Below are 21319 nucleotides of genomic sequence, written 5' to 3'. Positions count from 1 at the left end.
TAGAGAGTATTTTAACTTATTCAGTAACTGTTTGGTATGGACGTGCAACTGTGGAGGAGAGGAACAAGTTGGAAAAGATCGTCGAAACTGCAGGGATTGTAATTGGAACAGATCTAACTCCCGTCCATACTATATATCTAGACAGGACTAAAAAGAAAACATTATCAATAATGACAGACAGTTCCCATCCAGCCCATACCCTTTTTAAATTTTTACCTAGCAATTCGAGACTCTTAGCTTTTAAGGGTAGTAAGCGATTTTTAAATAGCTTTTATCCTTCGGCAGTAACTATTTTTAACTCTAACATGTAATTTTAATTTTCATTTTTTATATTTCAATGGCGCTACTACAGGGCAAAAGATTCCCGATTTTATACATTTGTATTTTATTGGCTTAATAAATTATTATTATTATTATTATTATTATTATATGATAATGATTTTTGTTTGTTTCTCTATAGAAAACCTTCAGAGTAAATTGCAAGTATGCCAGGGTAATTCAAAGGACCTAGAAGAACGGATAAAAGCTCTGAGTGAAAAATTGTTGTGCATTGAGGTGATCTACAGTGATGTTGATTTTCGTTTAAACTTATGTCATTTTCATTGGGAAAATAAAAAGAAATTAAGATGAACAATGTTTATTAAGGAAATTTATTAAGGAATTGTACATAAGTATTGCTAAATTAAGTGTGGCTGTTTATTTTCTATATTTTAAAATCTGTGGATGTTTTAATAGGATGAAAAAGAAAAACTGAAAACAGAACTTGAATTAACCAAAAACAAATTAGCAGAGACAATTGAAAACAAAGACAAGCTAGCAGTGAATTTTGATGAAACGGAAAAGCTTTATGTAGAGAAACTAGGAAGCCTTAAAGACGACCTTAGTCAAATGCAGGATATATTGAAACAGGAAAGAGCAAAGTAAGTTTTAAAACAGTTTTATAAGTGTTTCACATTATTTTGTATTCTTAGTTTTAGTTACATCTTATTTGTATACAAGTGTATATCTTTCAAAATCTCCTGATTAAAGATTATATATATATATATATATATATATATATATATATATATATATATATATATATATATCAGGTTGCTAAAAAAATTCATAATTTCAAAGTTCAATAACTACAACAGTTTTGAAAATATTGCAATGAGACTTGGGGCATTTTAGGAAAATGATGTTTTGATATGCTTAAAATTTCATGACTTTAACTTTCTTAGTTTTCACACCAAAAAAAAAATTTCAAGTTAAAAACTGCAATGCTGGTCTACGTGACGTCTGATAGTGACAGTGTGTGACAGTTTTGACACCTGTCAGTGTGTTTTTGATTTGATAATAACTTAAATACTTGAAATTTTCAGAGTTGATCAATAATTATGTATTCCTATTGTTGGTGGCTTTCAACTTTTTCGTTTAGATTTCATTCACTGATTTATTAATTCCATATTTACTCATACAAAACACTATCAAAATGTATTTTCTAGATCAGTCATAATTATAAACCATCAATTGTTTACTTATGAAGTTAATATACATACATCAAGCATGACTTAAAGAAATCATTTTTTTTCCTTTATTATTTTTTTACTAAACTTTTATACCAAAAATATGTTGATGACGTTTTGTTTTAAATCTATTAAACTTGAACACATTAAATAATAGATAAGTTCTGATCTATAAAAATAAAATGACCTTGGATTTCAGATTGATTGCTTTGCAAGATAATATGTCTAAATCACAAAAGTTAATGGAAGACTTACAGATGACTAAAGGTATAACATTGTTATATATATATATATATAGAGAGAGAGAGAGTTCTGAAGTTATTTTGAGTTGTTTGAAGTGCACAGATAAAATGCTTACCAACTAACAAATATATTAAGTGCAATTTTGTTTGTGGATGTGCATGAACAGACCCAAGTATTGTCTTTCCTCTGTTCAGTACTAACATTGGGACTTTTATGAAGGAACACATTCTTGAGATTATCTTCACACATTATTTCAGATATGCTGATTTTAGAAAGAACTGATAATACAGATAAAATCAAAGAACTCGAAAGTGATAAGGTACTGGTATGATGCATAAATTAATATGAAGGAGTGATACATTTTGTTTTAAGCAGGCCTCAGCAAAATAATGATTAAAAAAAATTAATGTGGCTAAATAATGGAAGAAAGATGTAAAAATTCTGCTTAAGTAAATAATGTTCACCAATTTCAGAAAATTTTAGAAGATTCTGTGACAGAAATGACTAGAAAAGTTAAACGTCTTACACAGGAAAGGGATCTGGTTCAGGCTGAACTGAAAGTACAAGAAGAGCAGAACTCCAGTTTATTGGTAAAATGCATTTTTTTAGCATCCTGGCTATAAATGGATTAAAAATATATATATTATTATCAAGAATGTTGTGCAGATAGTGAGATACTGTCTCATCAACTGCAAGAACAGTCCCCATGGAGATAGTTATTCACATAGCAAAAAATAAGAATTGAATTTGGATTTTTTCCATGCATATACAGAAATTTGGTAAACATAATGATTGAATCTAATGAAAATTGGTAAAAATCATAAAAATTGGTAAAAATTTTTTACTTGTACAGAAATTATAAACATCATGATTGAATGTAATGAAAATTGGTAAAAACCATAAAAATTGGTAAAAATCATCTTTTTATCCCAGTCATTTTTTTCTACTTTATAGGGAAATGTGAAGCTGCTCAATGGCTCCATTGAAAAGCTGGAAAAAGAGAGAGATGATGTTAGCAGTGAAGTTGTAAGATTATTAAATCAGCTATCACTGAAGGAGGTGGGTTGTGCAGAAAAATATGAAAATTCATCTTAACAAAAATTGTTGCTCAAACACTTCATGATAAAACTGCCAATGTTAATTTGAAATGCCTAGTCATTTAATCACATGATATGGAAAATAAAATAGATAGCCAAACATTAGCCTAAAAGGGGGAACATTCCTGATTTTTTTTTCCTTTTTGAAAGAACTGTTAACTTGACGATCTTGACCCAGCAACCTCCACACATTATTTACAAATCATTCTTTAGCAAAACAGATCTTTTATACATAGAGAAATTTCGATTGTCTGTTATGTTCTTTACTCCATTCTCAAATTAATCACACTTAATTTCATACTGGGATATCTTAATCATACTAATTGCAGACTGGCGGTACACATGGATTTAGTCCTGACCCATCTTGCCTGCCTCATACGCCCGATCTGCCGGCTCCACCGCCATAACACAGTAACCTCTTCTCCTCTTAGACTACAAGGGACTGTGTCCCCATCTCTTGTATTGTGGTCACACATAATCACGTAATACTCCACGTAAATTTTGAGTTCTGTGGGTGCACTGTCTAGGTATGGCATTCATCACAATGCACCCTTGTCCAAATTTTAGAAAACTAAATGCTAAATATCTTCCAAACAGAAAGAATTACGGGAAAAGTTACTATATAGAAGTCTGAACTAAAGTCATATGTGGAGATGCCAAATATGCCCTTGGATTTGACCCCTGACCTTTGTTTCAAGGGCTAACGGGCTGAAATTTTCTAAAATTGGGAATTTTCTGCAAAAATATTTTTTTTCAGTAACTATACAGACGTAAGTCCTCATATTATAGTGAGACAGAGTGGTTACAATTGGGGACACTTTTCATCTTGGGGAGTTAGGGTTCAGTCAGTGCATTTCCCTGGAAGAAAAAGCCATTAGATGCCGAAACTAAAATTCTCTCCAAATCTGGAACCGTTAATGATAGAGACCTAACTCTTGTTTGTTGCATTTTATAATACTTTTGTAATAATTTTGTCAAGTGCAACACTGAAAGTGGTGTCCATTTTTCTTGTTTTCCATATGGTTTAGGAGCTGCGCAATATAAAGAAATACATCACAATATTTAGTGGTGAAAATAAATGATAGAAGGGATTTTATTATTTTTCTTCCATGTTGTGCATTTTATAAAAATGTAAAACCAGTGGTCACAAATTTGTAAGGAAACAACAGTTATGCTTAATCCTATATAAATACATGTAGTCTCTATTTTGGAGTTTCAAGCGCGAATTGCAGTTCCATAGATGGAATATGAAAACCTCTTTGAGCAGTTGACTGTGACACATTGAACTGTATTGAAAGCTACTATTTAACTGGAGTTTCATCATGCACAAAAAAATCTCTTTTGACCAATATTTTGAAGTATTACTTATTTGAGAATCTTCTCAAATGTCCCTTAAAGTTTATAAATCAGGCAGCCCAGTGTGGTATGAGACTTTTTATCTTCATTAATTCTCATAGCAGCAAAGTTCTCATGAGTATAAATACTTTTTAAAAGTAGTCAACTATGCAACCCGTGCCTTATTGTCATTTTCAATATGTTCAATACATTCAGATGTTAAATCACTTTGGGTCACTGTATCAGAAGTTGACCCTCTTTTCACATGTTTGAGTTCATTTTTCACCAGTTGCAGGTTCTGCTTCCTCAGGTATGGTCACTTTCCTCAGTTTCTTGTGGAGTGTCTGAGATGTAAAGAAAACGAGGAGTTTGAGAATAAAAAGTGATCAGATGGCATCAGATACATTTCTTTTATCACCTTGTTGACTGGCACATTGGTATCTTGCATTTGTTGACCCCAATGTTGCATTTGCGTGTGGCCTAAAGCAAGTGTTGGAATCCAGGATTGATTAGTTCTGTAAAGAAAATAATGACATGCACTCTTCTCTATAAAAATAATAAAAAACACTATGTAGTAACTGACAAACCCTCTCAATGTACTTAAATACATAATAACAGACATCACTGATTGAATATACATGTAGTATGAAAGACATAAATTGAAGGTAAGCAATCTTGGATGTTTTCCCCTTCACTTTTATATAAAACTCACTTAGCACACTCTTGAGGTCTCTTCTATCCCATTTTATTCACAGGAAGAACTGATAAAGGTGAAATGTGAATTAAAAGATAGCATGGCACGAGAAGGAAATTCTTCAAAACTGATACAGTCACTGGAAAATCAGCTTGAATCCTCCAGGTAAGGGATATAACTATAAATATCTTAATTGGTTGTTGTTTGCTGTAATTAAATAAAATTTTGTGGAACAAATGACTTCTGGGTATTAATTCTTACATGTTGCAGTTTTACTACATAGCTTTGATCTTGATGCTGCAGCTTTCTCTGAAGTCATAGTCCAAAATATTAGAATGTAGTCCTTTTGATGACTGCATCATCAAAATAATAAAAAAAAAAATTTGGATACTCGAGCTGAATAAACTAAACATGACATGAAAGATCCATTGTGAACAGAAATTTTTCTGGAAGATCAATGACAAGTACCATCCAATATTAACATAATGCCTCTGAAGTCCTAGGTAAACAGGCCTGTTATGTGGCTGACAGCTACGTACACTCTTTTCTTTGATAGCTCTGAAAACAGTGAACAAGCAGGTCATATAAGTGTTTTGAAAAGGGAAAAGCAGTCACTAGAAAAAGAATTGACAAGTTGTAAAAAGGAAATCGCCAATCTGAAGAAGGATTTGGAGGTATGTTAGATCATCAATAAAAACATAAGTATAAATAAGGCCATATTCTCAACAAAAGACTAAGTAGTCCACAGATCAAATATGGCTGACCCACTTGAATGCTTGGTGTGAAATCCCTTGGGGAATCTATTCAGTGTCTATTAGGGGATTAGACGACAAGCTTTTAAATATAGCACACCATATTTGATCCAAGGACTTCTTTGTCCCCTGTTGTGAATGTGGCCTAAGATACATTACCATGCATTAAGTTATGACTGCATTGCATTATGCTGTCTTGCCTTTGCAATTTTGTCAAATGAAGTCTTTTTCTATAGAATGTACAATCTTAAATGGGTACACTTGACAGGTAATCAAATATTCAAGACAATATGAATTCTCTGTTTTAGAAGAATGCAAGGAAGGCAACAGGAATTGAGAATGATCTGCTTAAAACCATTGAAGAAAACAAAGAAATATGGTAGTGTATGAATGGACATAATTCAAGATATCTATTCCAATGTTTGTGAAATCTTTGTGTCGGGAATGACTTTTTAAACCAAACCAGTGCAACAGTGACTTGGAAAACATAGCATTAAATCCAAGCCAAGGCAAGGGGTGATCAATACTTTGTGGAAAGGAAAACTGGATTTGGCAGGGAATTTCTCAGTAATGAGAATACGATTCATTGTTGATTGTGGCATATTAGATCAAATAACAAGACAAAATTGGATAAGTAAAAGAAAAATAACTGAAAAGTCAACAAATGTATCAGGTAAATTTTTAAGCAGGAATATTATACTTGAAAATGCTAATTAAGTTTGCTATTATTGTTTTGGTAGGAGCATGAATGAAACTCTTAAAAAGGCAGTAGAAGAGAAGAATGAAGAAATAATGAAGATTAAGGATGAGACAGCAAAAATGGTATATGGTAGACGGCCATTCCACTTTCCTTAGCTTAATTGCTTTTGTTCTGCTTAATTGTATTTCTAAAATCTATTATAAGATTAATGAATGTACAGTATGCATTCTTGTACTGATTTGACCTGTTCTACATTGTGTTTAAATTTGCCAAAATTCTTTGGATATTGATATTGTTTTAAAATACATCATACAGAGTGATGAGCTTGAGTCAGCACTAGACAACAGATCAAAAGAATCTTCAGATTTGGAATCAAGGCTCAAGTCTTCTCGAGATGATCTTGTCAAGAAAAACAAACATATAAAAGAACTAGAGAAAGAGGTATATGTATAATCTTTGTCAGTATATAACTATTTATTTATTTTTTACTTACTGGTAGAGTACAGATTTATTTTATAAAGTACCATATGTATTGACTGAAATTGTCTATGTCGTTTAAAATGCTAAACCCACAATCAAGAAGTAAACAGTTCCTATATATTCCAATCTGTATATTGTACATTTTGTGATCTTTGTCAGTACACCTCTAATTTATCACTTAATGTCCTTCTTAGATAGTTGGATTACTTAAACCTTATGCTTAATAAAAACTTCCCTTTCTCCCTGTCATAAAAAAAAGTGTAAATTTATAACTTTAGATAAAAAATCTGAAATCTAAGCTGACCACACAAACCAAACTCAATAGCACATTTGAAGGAGAAATTGCAAAAAAGAATGAAGCAATTAAAACCACTGAAGAAGAAAAAGTTTTGTTAAAAGCAGACTTGGAAAATGTTCAAAAAGAGATGCTGTGGATGAAAGAAGGATTTGAAAATATGAAGCAAGAAGTAAGTCTTTGTTAATTTTTTTATGAAAAACTTCCTTGTGATATTTTAATTTTTTTTCAATATATTCAGTATGAAAGTAAAGCTACCACACTAGACTATACCCTCTAGCAGGGCTTCAGAGTGATTTTTCAGTAGATATTCGCAGATGTGTCTCTCATTAATTTATGGCACATTTCTCCACTATGACCCTGTTACGAAATCTCAAGTAATTACAAGGCTGGTAATCATTTACTTTTAACTACTCAGGCACTGACACTTAACAAGTCCTTGCCAAATTCCTCTGATTGCAGTCAAGGTAGTTGGTTGCTCTGACCATAATTATGGACTGTACTCAATCTAGGCTGTCATCTTGATTATTCAATGCAACAAAAAACACAGAAAAACAAATTTAAAATACCACAGTTGGCTATCCTAATTCAAAAAGGAAAAAAAAATCAACATTGGGTTTAAGTTTTCTATAAAACCCCATATATACATGTATAAGGCAAAATTTTCTTAAAACTCTGTCCACACACAATGAAAATAAAAATTAAAAAGAAAGAGCCATTAGATTACCCATGAACCAACTACACATACCTATATAGTCCATGCTACATTCCCCTGCTGTTTCTTTCTAACTCTGAGCCTTTTATCTTCATTAAAAAAAAAACACTTTGTTTCTTTCATGCGCGCAAGCCCAGTGGAGTCAACCAGCATTTGTTCAGAGAAAATTTAATTCAAAATGCTCGAATGCTGCAATTTTTGGCAAGTGTTATAATTTCTGTGCCATTTCTACACTTTCCAGTCGAAAATGATAATGTACGTTCTAGTATGTTATTCACTTTCAGTTTGTAAATTTCGTTCTCTTTCAAATAACCAGACCAGTCTGCAATCACGTGCACACAGGCATTTTGAATCTACCAGTTTTTTTTCTCTCATCATATTATGTTATAAATGTGACAAAATACAAGCATGTGACTGTTTGATTATTTTTTCCAGTACAGGATTGACAAGTGGGAAGTCTAGAAGTAATGTGAAAATAATTACATCTGCTTAAAGTTCATTGAGCATGAAGAAATCGTGATTGATGTCTGACAACTTAGGAGCATTCAACAAACTAAAAGCTGGGGTCTTCATGCAGAAATGAGTTTTATATTTATTAACCAATTAAGGTTACAACTGAGCATGTTCTTAACCACATGACATGTTGTGAAGCAAATGTTTAGCATGTCAGAGCTAAGCTGAGCAACTGCAGATTGCGGATTCAATGTCCCCTGCCTGTTCAGATTTAATTGCTTCCAGACTTCCATAAGAGACAGGGTGTCATTGGAGAAAAGTGCACAAAATTAATTAAAAGTGGATGTTTTGTAATCTTTCTCTTTATATCCTTGATTTTAAGTGTGAGGAGCTAAAGAAGACAACAAATGATGCCATTAAAGATAAAAAAGTTGCTCAAATGGATTTTGATAGGCAGCTTAAAGAAATGATGGGAACCTTAGAAAAATACCAAAAAGATAATGAAAAAATCATTACCAAAAAGGACAAAGAAATAGGACAGCTCAAGCAGAAGATGCAGAAACAGCAAGATACTAAAAAACAGGTATGTTAACTTAAATTGAAAGTACTTCTACCTGGCTTAGCTTTAGAACACAATGACTAGGGCTGCGTTCACATGAAAAATCTATATGCACTATCTTGTGATCACGGTCTGTGCCCTGAATACCCCGAGACGTATTTGCTGGCAGCGCCGAGAATTAATTACAGCTTTGGTAGTAACTGGCTCGCGCTGCCCATAATTACGCCGTGGGGTATTCAGGGCACAGACTGTGATCACAAGATATCGCAAATAGATTTTTAGAAAATAGATTTTTCATGTGAACGCAGCCTAGAAGGCATAAATCAAGTGGGTAAAGTGTCTTCACTTAAAATCTGAGCCCATCTAGTTATAATGTTTATTGTGTTTAATAATCTTTTTATTCTTAAGTGTGTGTCCATGATAGGACCAGTCAGAGGGTGGCAAGGTGGGGGTCAACAGATTTCAACCAAATTCATAATATTGTTGCATATATAGGAGATATTAAGATTGAAGGCAACAATCCCAAAAGAAATCATTGGAAATAATTATAATATGATATTTTATGTTTTGGCCATTTTTGGCTTGATTTTCAGCTTCGGTCAATAAAGCCACTTCATAAGCAAATACGTCAAAACTGATGACTTTTTAAAATTAATTGAAAATTTACTTATTTAAACCAGCCATTTGCCATTGAGAATATGTTACTAAATTTCAGTTTAACCCACAAACTAACGAGCCACGCCCATTTTTATGACCCCACCCCCCAAACTCACTTTTCTACCAAGCAATGTTCAAGCATTCATATCTCTCTTTTTGCAGGCTTGACAGCCATAAAATTTTATAGGGATCCTAAGCATATATTGGTCTAATCATACAAAATTCAAAAAGTGTGTTAAACACAACAGAAGATATTGAAAAAGTGCCTCAAACTTTAGCAATTTTAGCAGAAAACCAAACGGCCGAAATCAAGATATCAGTACATTTTGAGATAATACCTTCCAATAATCAAATTTAATCAAAGACTCATAGCCAGGAATTCAAACCATGCTTTGATAAGGGCAAATCTATCCAATTTTTACAAAATGGCTGTCATCAAATCTGCCCCAAAATACAGTTACCCCAATTCCTCAAAATAATCAAGAGGCCCATTTTTGCAGGTTTTTTTTTTATTTTGAGATCTGTAATACAGGATTGCTCAAATAATATTCTTTTCAAACAGAGCCATACAACTTCTGAATAAATTTAAATTACTAGTGACAAGTTATTCACCCCCCCCCCCCCCCCCCCATTTAATAAGTTATTACTGTGCATATCCAGTATCATTAGAATTGTGTATATACCTTATTTTCAGGGAGCAATAGAGGAAAAAAATTACAAATGATTTTTCTAAAGGTAAAAGGGAATGACTTTCTCATTTTATCGGTTTTCTCAAGTGCAACACTAATTAATCCACTTGAAATGATTTATATTGCATTTTTCAACCAATTTTTTTCCTTTCAAATGATTCATAGGCTTTTTAAATACATGTGATATCTTGATATCTATATTCTTTTTCTATAAAGAAAATTAAAACAGAGTCAGCAACATACAATGACAGGAGGAGTACTTTATTTTCATATTATCAATTGGACAGTAAAAGAACAAAGCAGTTACTTTTTACAGGAGTGAAATCAAGTTATGAATCTCCAAGGTTCCAATATCACGGTCATCTTTTCCATATACTGAACACAACAGTGATGGGTAGTGTTCCACAGATTTTAATCTTATAACTGATTGGTCCCCAAGTTTCTTCCTCTGGTTGAGAGATCCAGGGTCTCCTACAGTAATGATAATTCAGCAATCTTAGAATAAGTGTGGTAACTTGAAGCAACATGCCACTATAGTTTAGTGTGACTGAACTGTCAATTGTCAATATTTGTCAATTCAATGGCGCCAATTATCCTCCTTTCCTACAAAACTGATTGAGATTACCAAGCCTAAGATGCACATTTGTTATGGGGGATTGACCCAAGGTGGCTCTAAGTCCAATAGAGGTTTGCCAGGATATCCACTACTGCGTCTACCTGAAGATGGCAGGACAGGCTGTCAGAAGAAAATGTATTTAACATATTTTAAACTCCTGTTAATTGCTGTATAAGAACAATTACTAAATAATATTCTGATCAAACATATTGCATAAGTGTAAAAAAGGAAATCAAATATGCATGATTGTAGCTACCAGAATTTCATGATAGAAAAAGAAACAAATGAAAAAAAGGTAAACCTTTTTTCTTCTCCGTGGAAGTGTTCCAGGCATTACAAAGTTGGTGGTCACATCTGAATCTGATGAATTTGCCTGTGCAATTTCAGGTGACTTTTCTATTATTGTCTGTAAGATTGTCCAGGTCAAGGTTCACATACAGGCCTAGGATGTAAATTCTGAAAAATAAACATAACATCAATAAATGCTTTACAACAACAGAGGCTTACTGTGTTCAGAATAGAAACTATCGAGCAGGATCAATCTATCTCAGCGGAGTATCACACTCGGGCTCAGTCGTTGTAATCAGCTTAATTGTCTGGCACGCCCCCTTGCAAAGCAACATGAACAACATAATGGACTGCAAAGTTTTCCTGATTTTACTAAAGTACCTTTAGTTACAAGTGCCCTGTGTAATATGTAAGTCTTGAAAATTGAAGCACAGGCAGTTAACTTCAACTTCATTGTAAACACACATAAATCTGCATAGTGAATATAAAACTAAAATATAAAAAACTGGCACAAGTAACATCCCCTAAAATGCCAAAACTTGAAACTGAATGTGTGTTACATACCTTTGATTCTGGATAAGAAATTTCTTATGAAGCTGTCTTCAAGCTCAGTATAGTCTTTAACTGTTTGTCTTATGATAACACATGTAACAAAGCCCTAGAATTTAATGCAAAAATATACTTCATAAGTTAGGTACACAGTTAATTCTTTTCAGCATACATGTTTACCATGAAACAGAAATCAAGTAAAACTCTGTGAATTGAAATATACCAGTATGTCTTTTAAATTTGCTTATATTCTTTATATTACTGAATAATATTCAAACTTATTATTTAAACTGGTTTGAGTTTTTAGTGTATCTGATTCTAGTATATGTATGCCACCACTGATCACTTACCTTACAACAAACATCCAGAGGTAAATTGATGAGATGGATATATTGAGGAACCCAAGCCTGACAACAGTCTGAAGTGGTTCAACCAAAAATGCACATTCTAAGGCCGATCAGCTGCTATGGTCATTTCTTGTTATATTCTGGTGCACGCCAATCCTTCCGAGATGTATCTAAGCATCTCTAGTGCATGTTCTTCATAAATTTAAGAAAGTATTATGTTTTAACACTGTGAAGACGATGAGCTTTGCTCCACAGTTGCTCCGGTGATAATCCTAGTACCCGCCATGTTGAAAATAGGTCACAGAGTAAGCATCGTTATTTTACATTTAGTTTCTACAACATAAACAAAATTTAAAAAATGTATTTTCGCTTCATAAGGTCGTCTGCAGGGCAAACATAATTATTTTAAGGGCTTTTCACAAACCTATACATGGTTTTGACTTATTGATTTAGTTGAAGAAACAGTTAAGCATTTAAGTAGTATAAAAATATTCGTTTTTAGGCCCTTTTTAAAATTGTTATAGTTCTTATTTTACAAGGTTTAACACAGATTTTATTTTACAAAATTTATTTTTCAACCCTTTTCTATCAGCACATACCAAAATTATATGGATACAACCTGCAAAAAAGAAGTTGTGTGCATTTAAAGAAGGGGAGGGGATCAAGCATACGGAAAACATGCCTTATTAGAATCAACCTTGTGTGGTCATGGCAGTGCCTTTTCAAAAAATCTGTACTGGATATTAAAGATCTTTCCTTAACCTATCATGTGGCCTACCTAAATAAATCCTTATGATGTACATGATTTTTTAAAAGAATATTTAAAATTATAACTTTTCAAGAGCTGAAAAATGCTATATTTTGGCAAAATTGCCAATAAAAGATCTGCCCCCATATCTCTAAAACTAATGATCCAAAATAAGAAAGCCAGTGGCTCACAATATCTTTTATGTTGATGATTTACCACACCAAAAATTATTAAAATCTGCTGACCCCCACCTTGCCGCCTTCTGACTGATCTGTCTGGCTTTCTCATGGATGCGCTCTTAATGTAGGTACTTTGTATAATACAATCTCTGAGTTCTCCTTCAGTTTTAGAATTTTTTTATGGTATAAAGAATTTCTTTAAGTCAAAGTTTTTATGTTTCAAGAATTATTTCCCATCTTATGAAAAGAATCCAAAAAGTTTTAATAATTCCTTTTAATTATATATATATATATATATATATATATATATATATATATATATATATATATATATATATATATATATATATATATATATATATATATTTGAAGGAACAGTTGGACTTAAAAGAAATAAACAAAGCCCTTGAAGATACCAGGAAGCAACTGGATGCTGTTGAAGAGGAAAAGGTAAACTTTGTTAATGGAAAGTAGGAAGACTTGTGTTAGAATCCTCTCACTAGCTGTGATTAATATTTCACATAATCAAGATTTTCTGTGGGTGGAGTGTGTATTATATTGATTAAATGTTGTGACTGTATACAGGCATTTCATATTATTTTTATAGCAAAAATTCATGAAGGCAGCTGAAGAACAGACAATAGAAATTAAGTGCTTAGCAGATAATGTCAGAGAAAAGGTAAGCATAATTTTTACAGTACCCATATGAAAGGTATACTGAGATCAAACAACAAGTTAAAACTATCAATTATGTGCCCCAAAGTCTGACCAATTATTTTGAAAGTCATTACTTTTTCATTTATTTTTTTCAGCTTTAAGGAAGGGATGTAGGTTGGAGATTTTATCTTAAAATAAAGGCTTAGATTTTTTATTTCCTGTAAAATTCATTTAATGTATCTTCAAAACATCTAATTATGCTTGAAACTCAACTACAAGTTCATTGTGTGACGTAATATTGGGATTTTTGGGGACAAAAACATCATTTTCAGTTGCTGATTTTCTCAGGCACCTGGACAGCTATAAACATGCTTTTTAAAGCATGTTGTCTTACAAAATTTAACAAAATTTAACTTTCAGTAACTATAAACAGTATGTGTTACATAAAAAACACTGTATACAAATGGGATATATTACTAATATGACTGATATGGTAATTTAAGATCTAAACCATAAACATTGGAAGATTTCCACATTAAAAAAGAGAAAAAAAAATCTGACCATAGAAATTATTTAACAACAAACACCATATTATTGCTGCTATGTTTACAGTAAAGGTTTGGAAGCAAAGCAGCTGACATGATTTTTCACAGATGCCCGACCTTACAGGAGAAAGTAACCGAAGATACAAAGGTTTGACAACTGTGGAGCTTACCGTACTGCCATCTTCCAGGCATGTCAACAAAAGACAAAAATATATCAGATCATGAGCAGTTGACACTGTTTTAAGCAGCTGTGTTACTTACTTCCATCTTTCATGTAATCAGTGCAGAAAGGGGGGCATGATTGCACAACAAAATTATAAACTACAGAGCAAATTTCAATTTGTATTCAAGTTTTCACAAATATACTGGTACATGATTATTCGACAACATACTGTACCTCTGCTATATGAACTGTTTTCAAACTTCAGGCGCATTTTTCCCAGGCGAACTCATTTGCAGTGCTCTGACATTTACTGTCAGTTCCTACACAAGATTGCAAGTTTTTTTTTCTTTTGTCACCTCTATATTTGGTCATATTGTCCATGTTTATTGCTTATCATTTCAACACAGCAGTCCCAAATGAGGAGTAGATCTATTTGAATGATGTCACTAGAAACTAACCATTCAGAATTTTCTCATAAAAGTTCCCCATCTCCCACGTTTTTTTAAATATTTTTATCCTTCGTCTTTAGTATAAACATTGTAAAAAAATCAGTGAACAATTTGTGTTTTTGATCTCAGTTTCACATTAAAATTTAGTTAAGATGTTTGCATTACCCATTATAGTTCATATGAAATATGAAAAATTGTTATTTAGGGGTTCTTTTTACTCTTCCAATCATTGGTTTACAGAAAACAGAAATACAAACTTTGCAGACCACTATCAAAGATTTACAACAAGAGTTGGAGAAACTGAAAGAGCCAAGTCTTATTGAAGTTATGGATGCATCTATACCTGTGGTGCCCCAAACACCAAAAGTTCCAAAAATTGTGGATAGTGTTACTAACATGGCAAAAACTCCAAAGCCCACCGTAACACCTCGAAAGGTACATTTGAATTTAGTATAGTAGTTAAAGGATTTGTGCCTCATTAAAATTCATTTCTGGAATTTTGTAGATCCAACACTCAATCTGTACACTAGAGATACGTTTGAATCAATCACCACCCTGTAAGTAGTATAAATACAATCTTTTAGTTGAAAAAAAAAGCATTTTAGATAACCCCACCTCAATATGCAGTAATGAAGTAACAGATCTAGGTCACGTGGTACTGTGACAACATACAAGCTGAGCTACATACTGAATACACTGAAGTGAGGGAAGGTTACGTTAAATGGAATTGGGCAGTTTCCGTTATGCCCCAGTGTGTTGATGTGGGATGCACCAAAAAAGCAGCAAAGGATCTGGCATTCCTTGATAATCTTCTTTCTTTGTCTGTGATGATCTTCTGTGACTTTCTTACTAACTTTGGTGACAATAGATGTATTGCTCGAGACTATGGTTGCCCCAAGTGGTTAAGATCATATCAAAAGCTGACAGTCTTTCAAATTAATCAGTTGACAAGCTTACTAATTGCTGATGCATTTTAAAACCTGGTAGTTGACCAAGAGCTCGTTAACAGTAATACTTGTTCATTACACACTGTGGCACTCCCCAAGCCAGGTAATAATTACTAAAAATTCTGGCAATAATAGGTAACTCAACCTGTCGGATTCTTGATGGACTTTAATACTTTTTCAATATATCTCTTTTATTTCATGGAGTAATGTTATTGATATTTTTAAATGATGTTTAATATTGATATTTAGATAAATGAGCTCAAACATGGTAGTGAACATTCATGAAAGTGATTGCTCTCAGTCAGGGTATCTTGAAGCATGCCTACGGTATGCCCGGGCATTACTTCTGTTGAAGAAAACATGGTTGAAGAAAAACTCGAAAAAGAGTGGTAATATTAAAGTAAAATAAAAGAATGGGAACAGGTGTAATAAAATGATTCGTAATCCTAATTTGTTATACCAAATAAAGTGTATTTCACAGAAATATAAGGAATTTATTGTCAAATTTAGACTTCCATCACATAATCTCTCTGTAGAAACTGGAAGGTATACAGACACAAATAATAAATTATATATAAGAACCTGTAAACTAATGGCATTGCGGATAAATTTTATTTTATTCTTAAATATCCTTGCTACAACGATTAGGCAGAAATACATCAAAAATTATACAAAGCCAAGTGTTTTCAAGCTAATTAAATTGTTAGCACTTAACAATGTTTCATAATTAACCAACTTAGGAAAGTACTTTAAAATGTGCATCGGAGCTAAGATTAACGTCAGTCTGATGAGTTATTATTATTAGTAGTAGTACATGTAGTAGTTGTATTGTTGTTGTTATGACTTTATATTTTTACTGCATTTTATTCTGATCAGCTGTAGGGTTTAATAAATTGAATAAAATTGAATTTCACAAATAACATGGACCTCGTATCGAATGATCAAAATATCTTCAAGTCATTCGAATGCAGTATTTTAAACTAGTTGGGATAACTGTAATTAAGCTAGTTAAATAATGGAATAGACAGGCACCTGGCTACACAAGGATATAAACCCCTCCGGTGAGAGAGGTGAATGGGTATGAATTGTTGTCAGTAGTTTGAAAAGTCATCTTACAGGTAGATAATCGTAGGTCAGTTTGACAGCTTACTTAACAAGCTGACTCTCTCCTCTGGTGGCTTGTATGTCGTCACAGGACCACGTGATCACTTAGCGTATTAACTCCCAGACCTAGCTAAAAGGGAGGTTCTAATTTGTGTATTTTGATAAAAATATCATTAGTTGGGCATGTTTTCCTAAGAATATGCTCCGTTTAAGCTATTCTGATGTTCTGATGCTTATCCATTAACATTTATTTATTATATCATATACTCCATATAAAGACTTATTCCATTTAGTAGATGGCTGTTCACAATGATGCAGTTTTTTTTTTCTTCATCTGCATTTTTTTCATTAATACATTACATGTATGTACATTTCCTCATCTGATGTAAGCAGATTCACACCATGTGCTGCTGATTTTCCAGTTATTATATTATTATTATTATTTATTTTGTTAAAGGGCATTCAGATTGTCCCAGCAACACTCACTCCTAAGAAAAGCTCTGTAAAACCAGGAAGTGGTGGATCTAAAAGAAAAGTTATTTTTGCTTCAGAGGAGGATGATAGAGGATCATCTTCAGATTCCTCAACCTCAGAACTTATGGAATTAGAGGTGATATACAAGTATACGTATTTTGGATGTGAGGCATTTTATACTTAAGAAATGTTTTTTATATAAAAATGTATAATTCAAAGTGTTTGTCACTGATATTGATAGATTTAATTTAATCATCCTTATTTAGATGGACGAAGGTGAAAATATAGAGGATTTTCTAAAGCATCCAAAACCAAAGCAAGTTGGTCTGGTGCGTCCTGCACCTATGGTGAAGTTCTCTCCAGCTGTTTGTAATATGTCCAGCCCTAAGACCCCTATAAGACTTGCCATCAAGGAGTGTACAACACCAGTTTTATCAATGAAGCCAATACCAAGGGGAGCACCAATTTCAGTCCAAAAACAAAAGAAAGTAAGCAGTTTGTAAGAATGATTACATATCCATTGGGAACTTAATTATGACATTTAGATTTATCCCAACAGAATAATTGCCTTCTCCCCAAATTAGCCATTTCAAAGCAAATTTTTGTAAAAATTTCAAAATGATGATTGACTTTAACAATTAAGACCTACATTATTTATCTAATGGAACTCACTTTTGTCTGTCCTAGAGGCTGCATCACCTTACACTTTTCACGGTTAAATGGCATAATACAATTAATGGAAAACCATGTGATGTATTATCTTCAATCTTACTGGAGTGATTTATGAGTGCATGAATTGAGAGGAGTCGCCGCGGCTAGTTTGCTGTCAAATTTTGTTATCATACACAAAACAACAGAATCAAATAGATGTAGGTTGAAAATGTCATTTTATTGACATTTGCACTTTGATTAATGTTCAAAGTACGAATGAAAAATACTGAGAGTTAGATATAAATCTATGAATGACAATCATGCATGTTATATAATTTTCAAGCTTAAAGATATAATTTACATTTCAGCAAAGATGGAGGGAAAAAGGGCCAAAGATACAGACTGTCCGCAGTCTGTATCAAACCCATCTATCTAAAAAGAAAATAACTCTCCAAGACCTGCAGTCAATCATAGGCCTACTCAATTTTTGTTGTTTCGTTATCCCAGTGGGCAGAGCATTTTTGCGACGCTTAATCAACCTTACTATAGGCATTTCTAAGCAAATTTTTGTAAAAATTTCAAAATGATGATTGACTTTAACAATTAAGACCTACATTATTTATCTAATGGAACTCACTTTTGTCTGTCCTAGAGGCTGCATCACCTTACACTTTTCACGGTTAAATGGCATAATACAATTAATGGAAAACCATGTGATGTATTATCTTCAATCTTACTGGAGTGATTTATGTCACTAAAATATAGGTCAAGTTGGAATAGCAGCTTTATTAGATATTTTTGTTGAAGTTATCTTAAAAATAGACAAGAAAAGAGGGGCCAAAATGTGTTAAAAGGTCCAATCCTGATTATTGAGGACAAAAGACTGAGAGTGAAGTTATGCATTTTTTTTTCTCATATTGGCTTATTCAGTATATGACTTTGATATTGGCATGCTTAGTGTGTTACTTTGAAGTACAAGGAAATTGCAGCCCAAGTTACATTATCTATAGTATAAAATAAGAAATCATTGGTGACTATGCTGTTAAGACATGTAATATTTTATCAAAATTGACAAAAGCCATCTTTTTTGCACTACCACTGTAGGCAGTATAAAAGGAAAACCATGCTATTAATTCTCATGCTCTGACTCACAAGAAATGATTTTAAGGACAAATACATCTCATATTGAAAAACTAGCTTGATTGATATCATTTTTTAATTTATGTTTTAATTTTCTTTCTTTATTTATTTATTTATTTATTTATTTATTTATTTATTTTGTGTGTGTGTGTGTGTGTGTGTGTGTGTGTGAAAATTTCGTTTTTCACATGTAAACATTTTGAGCGAGTGACCGACACCCTATGCAAGTTATGATTTCTGAATGTCAATATTACCTTGAGTATTCTGTAATAAGTTTTTAATCAGACATCTGTATTTAGGTCAAAATGGATATCTTGGCTGGTGCAGGTGATGGACAAGAATTAGCCCAGTTTAAGAGCCTGTTTCCGCCAGAAGAACACCCTTCTTTTTATGAAGAGCCCAAATCTAAAGAAGCACTTAAGGTAAATGCATATATATATGTATATATGAAAAACTTTATTGCTTTTGTGTGCAGTATATTTAAGTAGAAAAAATAAAAAATATTGAAATTTTATTCATAGATATTTCAACCCTAGTGTCTTTATGCTACACTGTGCAACAACATTGCGATTAACATCTTTTTTTCTGTGCATTGCATCAGCATACTAGTGCTGGTGAGCTGGTTGTCTTACAATACACGAAAGTTGAAGTAAACAAGCTGGCTAAAATTGCTTAACAAATATAGAATATTCTTAATATATATATTTAAACAAAATATCAGCAGATGGTATGTTGAGTTTAGTTGTTGAAAATGCTTTGTTTGCAAAGTAAACTTTTAAAATGTACCAAGAAAATAGAAACAATCGGTTAGCAACAAAATTTACATTGATACCCATCACTTTTTGACTATCTCTCATTTTGCTATATACTGATGGCCCAGCATGGTGAGTGTATTCATTAGAGCACTTTGCCTGCAAAGAAAACTTTAAAATGTACCAAGAAAATAAAAAATCGGTTAAATCCTAAATCAAGTTACCATAACAACAAAATATGCATGGGTGCCTATCAATAATTTTTCATCTATATCTGCCATATGTATTGAAGACCTTGTGTAGGAGATATGGACATTGAAGGCACTTCATTTTTGAAGAAAATTTAAAATATATGCCCTATGGTTCTATGGTAATTGAATCCAAAGTTCAAATCACCATAGCAACAAAACTATCAAGGGCAACTATCTTTTTTTAAAATCTTATGCATGTGCATGTAAAAAATTGAAGAAAAATGTATCAGACAAAAATAGTAAAGTAGAGATGTTTGCTTAAAAAGGGGGTTAGAAAAAAATCAATATGATCTTATTATTTTTACAAAAGTAAATATTATTTTTTATGTATTTGTTTAACTTCAAATTTGCTGAGTGAATTTGCAAGTTGATAAGGCACTTCCTGTTTAAAATCAACATACCCACATTTTTCCAAGAGTTGTTGATGTTTTGATTTTATTTTTATGAAACATTGTGGCAGTGTTTTTTTCTCTTTGGTGTCTGTATGTTTGCAAGCTTTGTTGCCTAGTTTTTTTTTTCTTTTTACTCTTTTGTGTTTCTGTTTTTACTCCCCTTTTGAAAAAAGGGTTGTTTTCTATAAGGTTTCTCTTTTATTTGCAGAAGGGTCTTTCAAGCACCCCAAATCTCAAGAAAATGCCAAATAAAAATGGCGGAAGATTCTTTAAAAGTTCACCTAAAGATAGAATAAGAATGAAAAGAAAACAAGCTAAGGAACAAAAAGACCTTTCATGGTTTGAATCTGATGCAGTCTTTGGATTTGGGTTTGAAGATTGATTTCAAATACCACAAAGTTATTTAGGGGCATCAAGTTGAAAATGAAGACCAAAAAAATCTTTTAAATGTTTAGTGAACTTCATTCAATGCAAAAAGTAAACCTTTTGAATATTTACACTTATTTAGGACTGATTATGTTTGAGCTGTTGTACGTGTGATGTTTACACCAATGAATTGAGCAGATCACCTGTATTGTTTAGAATTGTCTTAAGGATTGTTGACTATTATTATCTGTGATAAAAAAGTATGGGAAAGTTCAGGGTGTCAGGAAGGGGGGAGGGGTTAAAATATTATCATTAGTTCCTCCCTTCCCGGAATCTGTCTCTAAAAAGGATGTAGTATAATTTCAAAAATTGTATTTCATTAATACCATTTTATTTAATAACTCTAGTTACAAGGAAATGATAAGTAAACTACATATTTTATATGTTATGTAATGATTAAATTTTATCAATTTACAAATATTACATCTAGTTGAATCTTTTCTGCATTTTATGTTAGTAAGTGT

At 32.4% G+C, this 21319-nt stretch overlaps 1 protein-coding gene and 1 long non-coding RNA gene across 4 annotated transcripts in view; one reads left to right on the top strand and one right to left on the bottom strand.

Moving 5' to 3' along the window:
- Nucleotides 1-20811, top strand: part of LOC106178926 (uncharacterized) — a 30769-nt gene extending 9958 nt beyond the window's left edge. For 2 of the 3 annotated variants that reach the window (XM_086998989.1, XM_086998988.1), the window contains exons 12-31: nucleotides 461-555; nucleotides 736-920; nucleotides 1708-1775; nucleotides 2009-2070; nucleotides 2225-2341; nucleotides 2706-2810; nucleotides 4939-5042; nucleotides 5434-5551; nucleotides 5938-6008; nucleotides 6370-6451; nucleotides 6645-6770; nucleotides 7088-7276; nucleotides 8655-8855; nucleotides 13277-13354; nucleotides 13512-13583; nucleotides 14959-15153; nucleotides 17227-17379; nucleotides 17510-17731; nucleotides 19334-19456; nucleotides 20638-20811. In XM_086998989.1, coding sequence (XP_086855115.1) covers nucleotides 461-555; nucleotides 736-920; nucleotides 1708-1775; nucleotides 2009-2070; nucleotides 2225-2341; nucleotides 2706-2810; nucleotides 4939-5042; nucleotides 5434-5551; nucleotides 5938-6008; nucleotides 6370-6451; nucleotides 6645-6770; nucleotides 7088-7276; nucleotides 8655-8855; nucleotides 13277-13354; nucleotides 13512-13583; nucleotides 14959-15153; nucleotides 17227-17379; nucleotides 17510-17731; nucleotides 19334-19456; nucleotides 20638-20811 — 2540 coding nt within the window. Of the gene's footprint in view, nucleotides 1-460; nucleotides 556-735; nucleotides 921-1707; nucleotides 1776-2008; nucleotides 2071-2224; nucleotides 2342-2705; nucleotides 2811-4938; nucleotides 5043-5433; nucleotides 5552-5937; nucleotides 6009-6369; nucleotides 6452-6644; nucleotides 6771-7087; nucleotides 7277-8654; nucleotides 8856-13276; nucleotides 13355-13511; nucleotides 13584-14173; nucleotides 14888-14958; nucleotides 15154-17226; nucleotides 17380-17509; nucleotides 17732-19333; nucleotides 19457-20637 lie in introns of those variants that run through there. The other variant, XM_013562294.2, reaches the window with a different exon arrangement.
- Nucleotides 10418-12287, bottom strand: LOC147764800 (uncharacterized). Its single transcript, XR_015331700.1, has 4 exons — nucleotides 11981-12287; nucleotides 11646-11739; nucleotides 11095-11249; nucleotides 10418-10913 (listed from the first exon to the last, which is right to left on the bottom strand). It is a non-coding gene; the product is annotated as an uncharacterized LOC147764800 (long non-coding RNA).
- Nucleotides 20812-21319: the final 508 nt, after the last annotated feature.

Source organism: Lingula anatina, chromosome 1, assembly GCF_051362555.1.
Source record: "Lingula anatina isolate TDL-2025a chromosome 1, LinAna3.0, whole genome shotgun sequence".
NCBI classification, from domain to species: domain Eukaryota; kingdom Metazoa; phylum Brachiopoda; class Lingulata; order Lingulida; family Lingulidae; genus Lingula; species Lingula anatina.
Note: the sequence above shows the minus strand (reverse complement) of the source record. Positions and strands in the feature narration are given on the sequence as shown.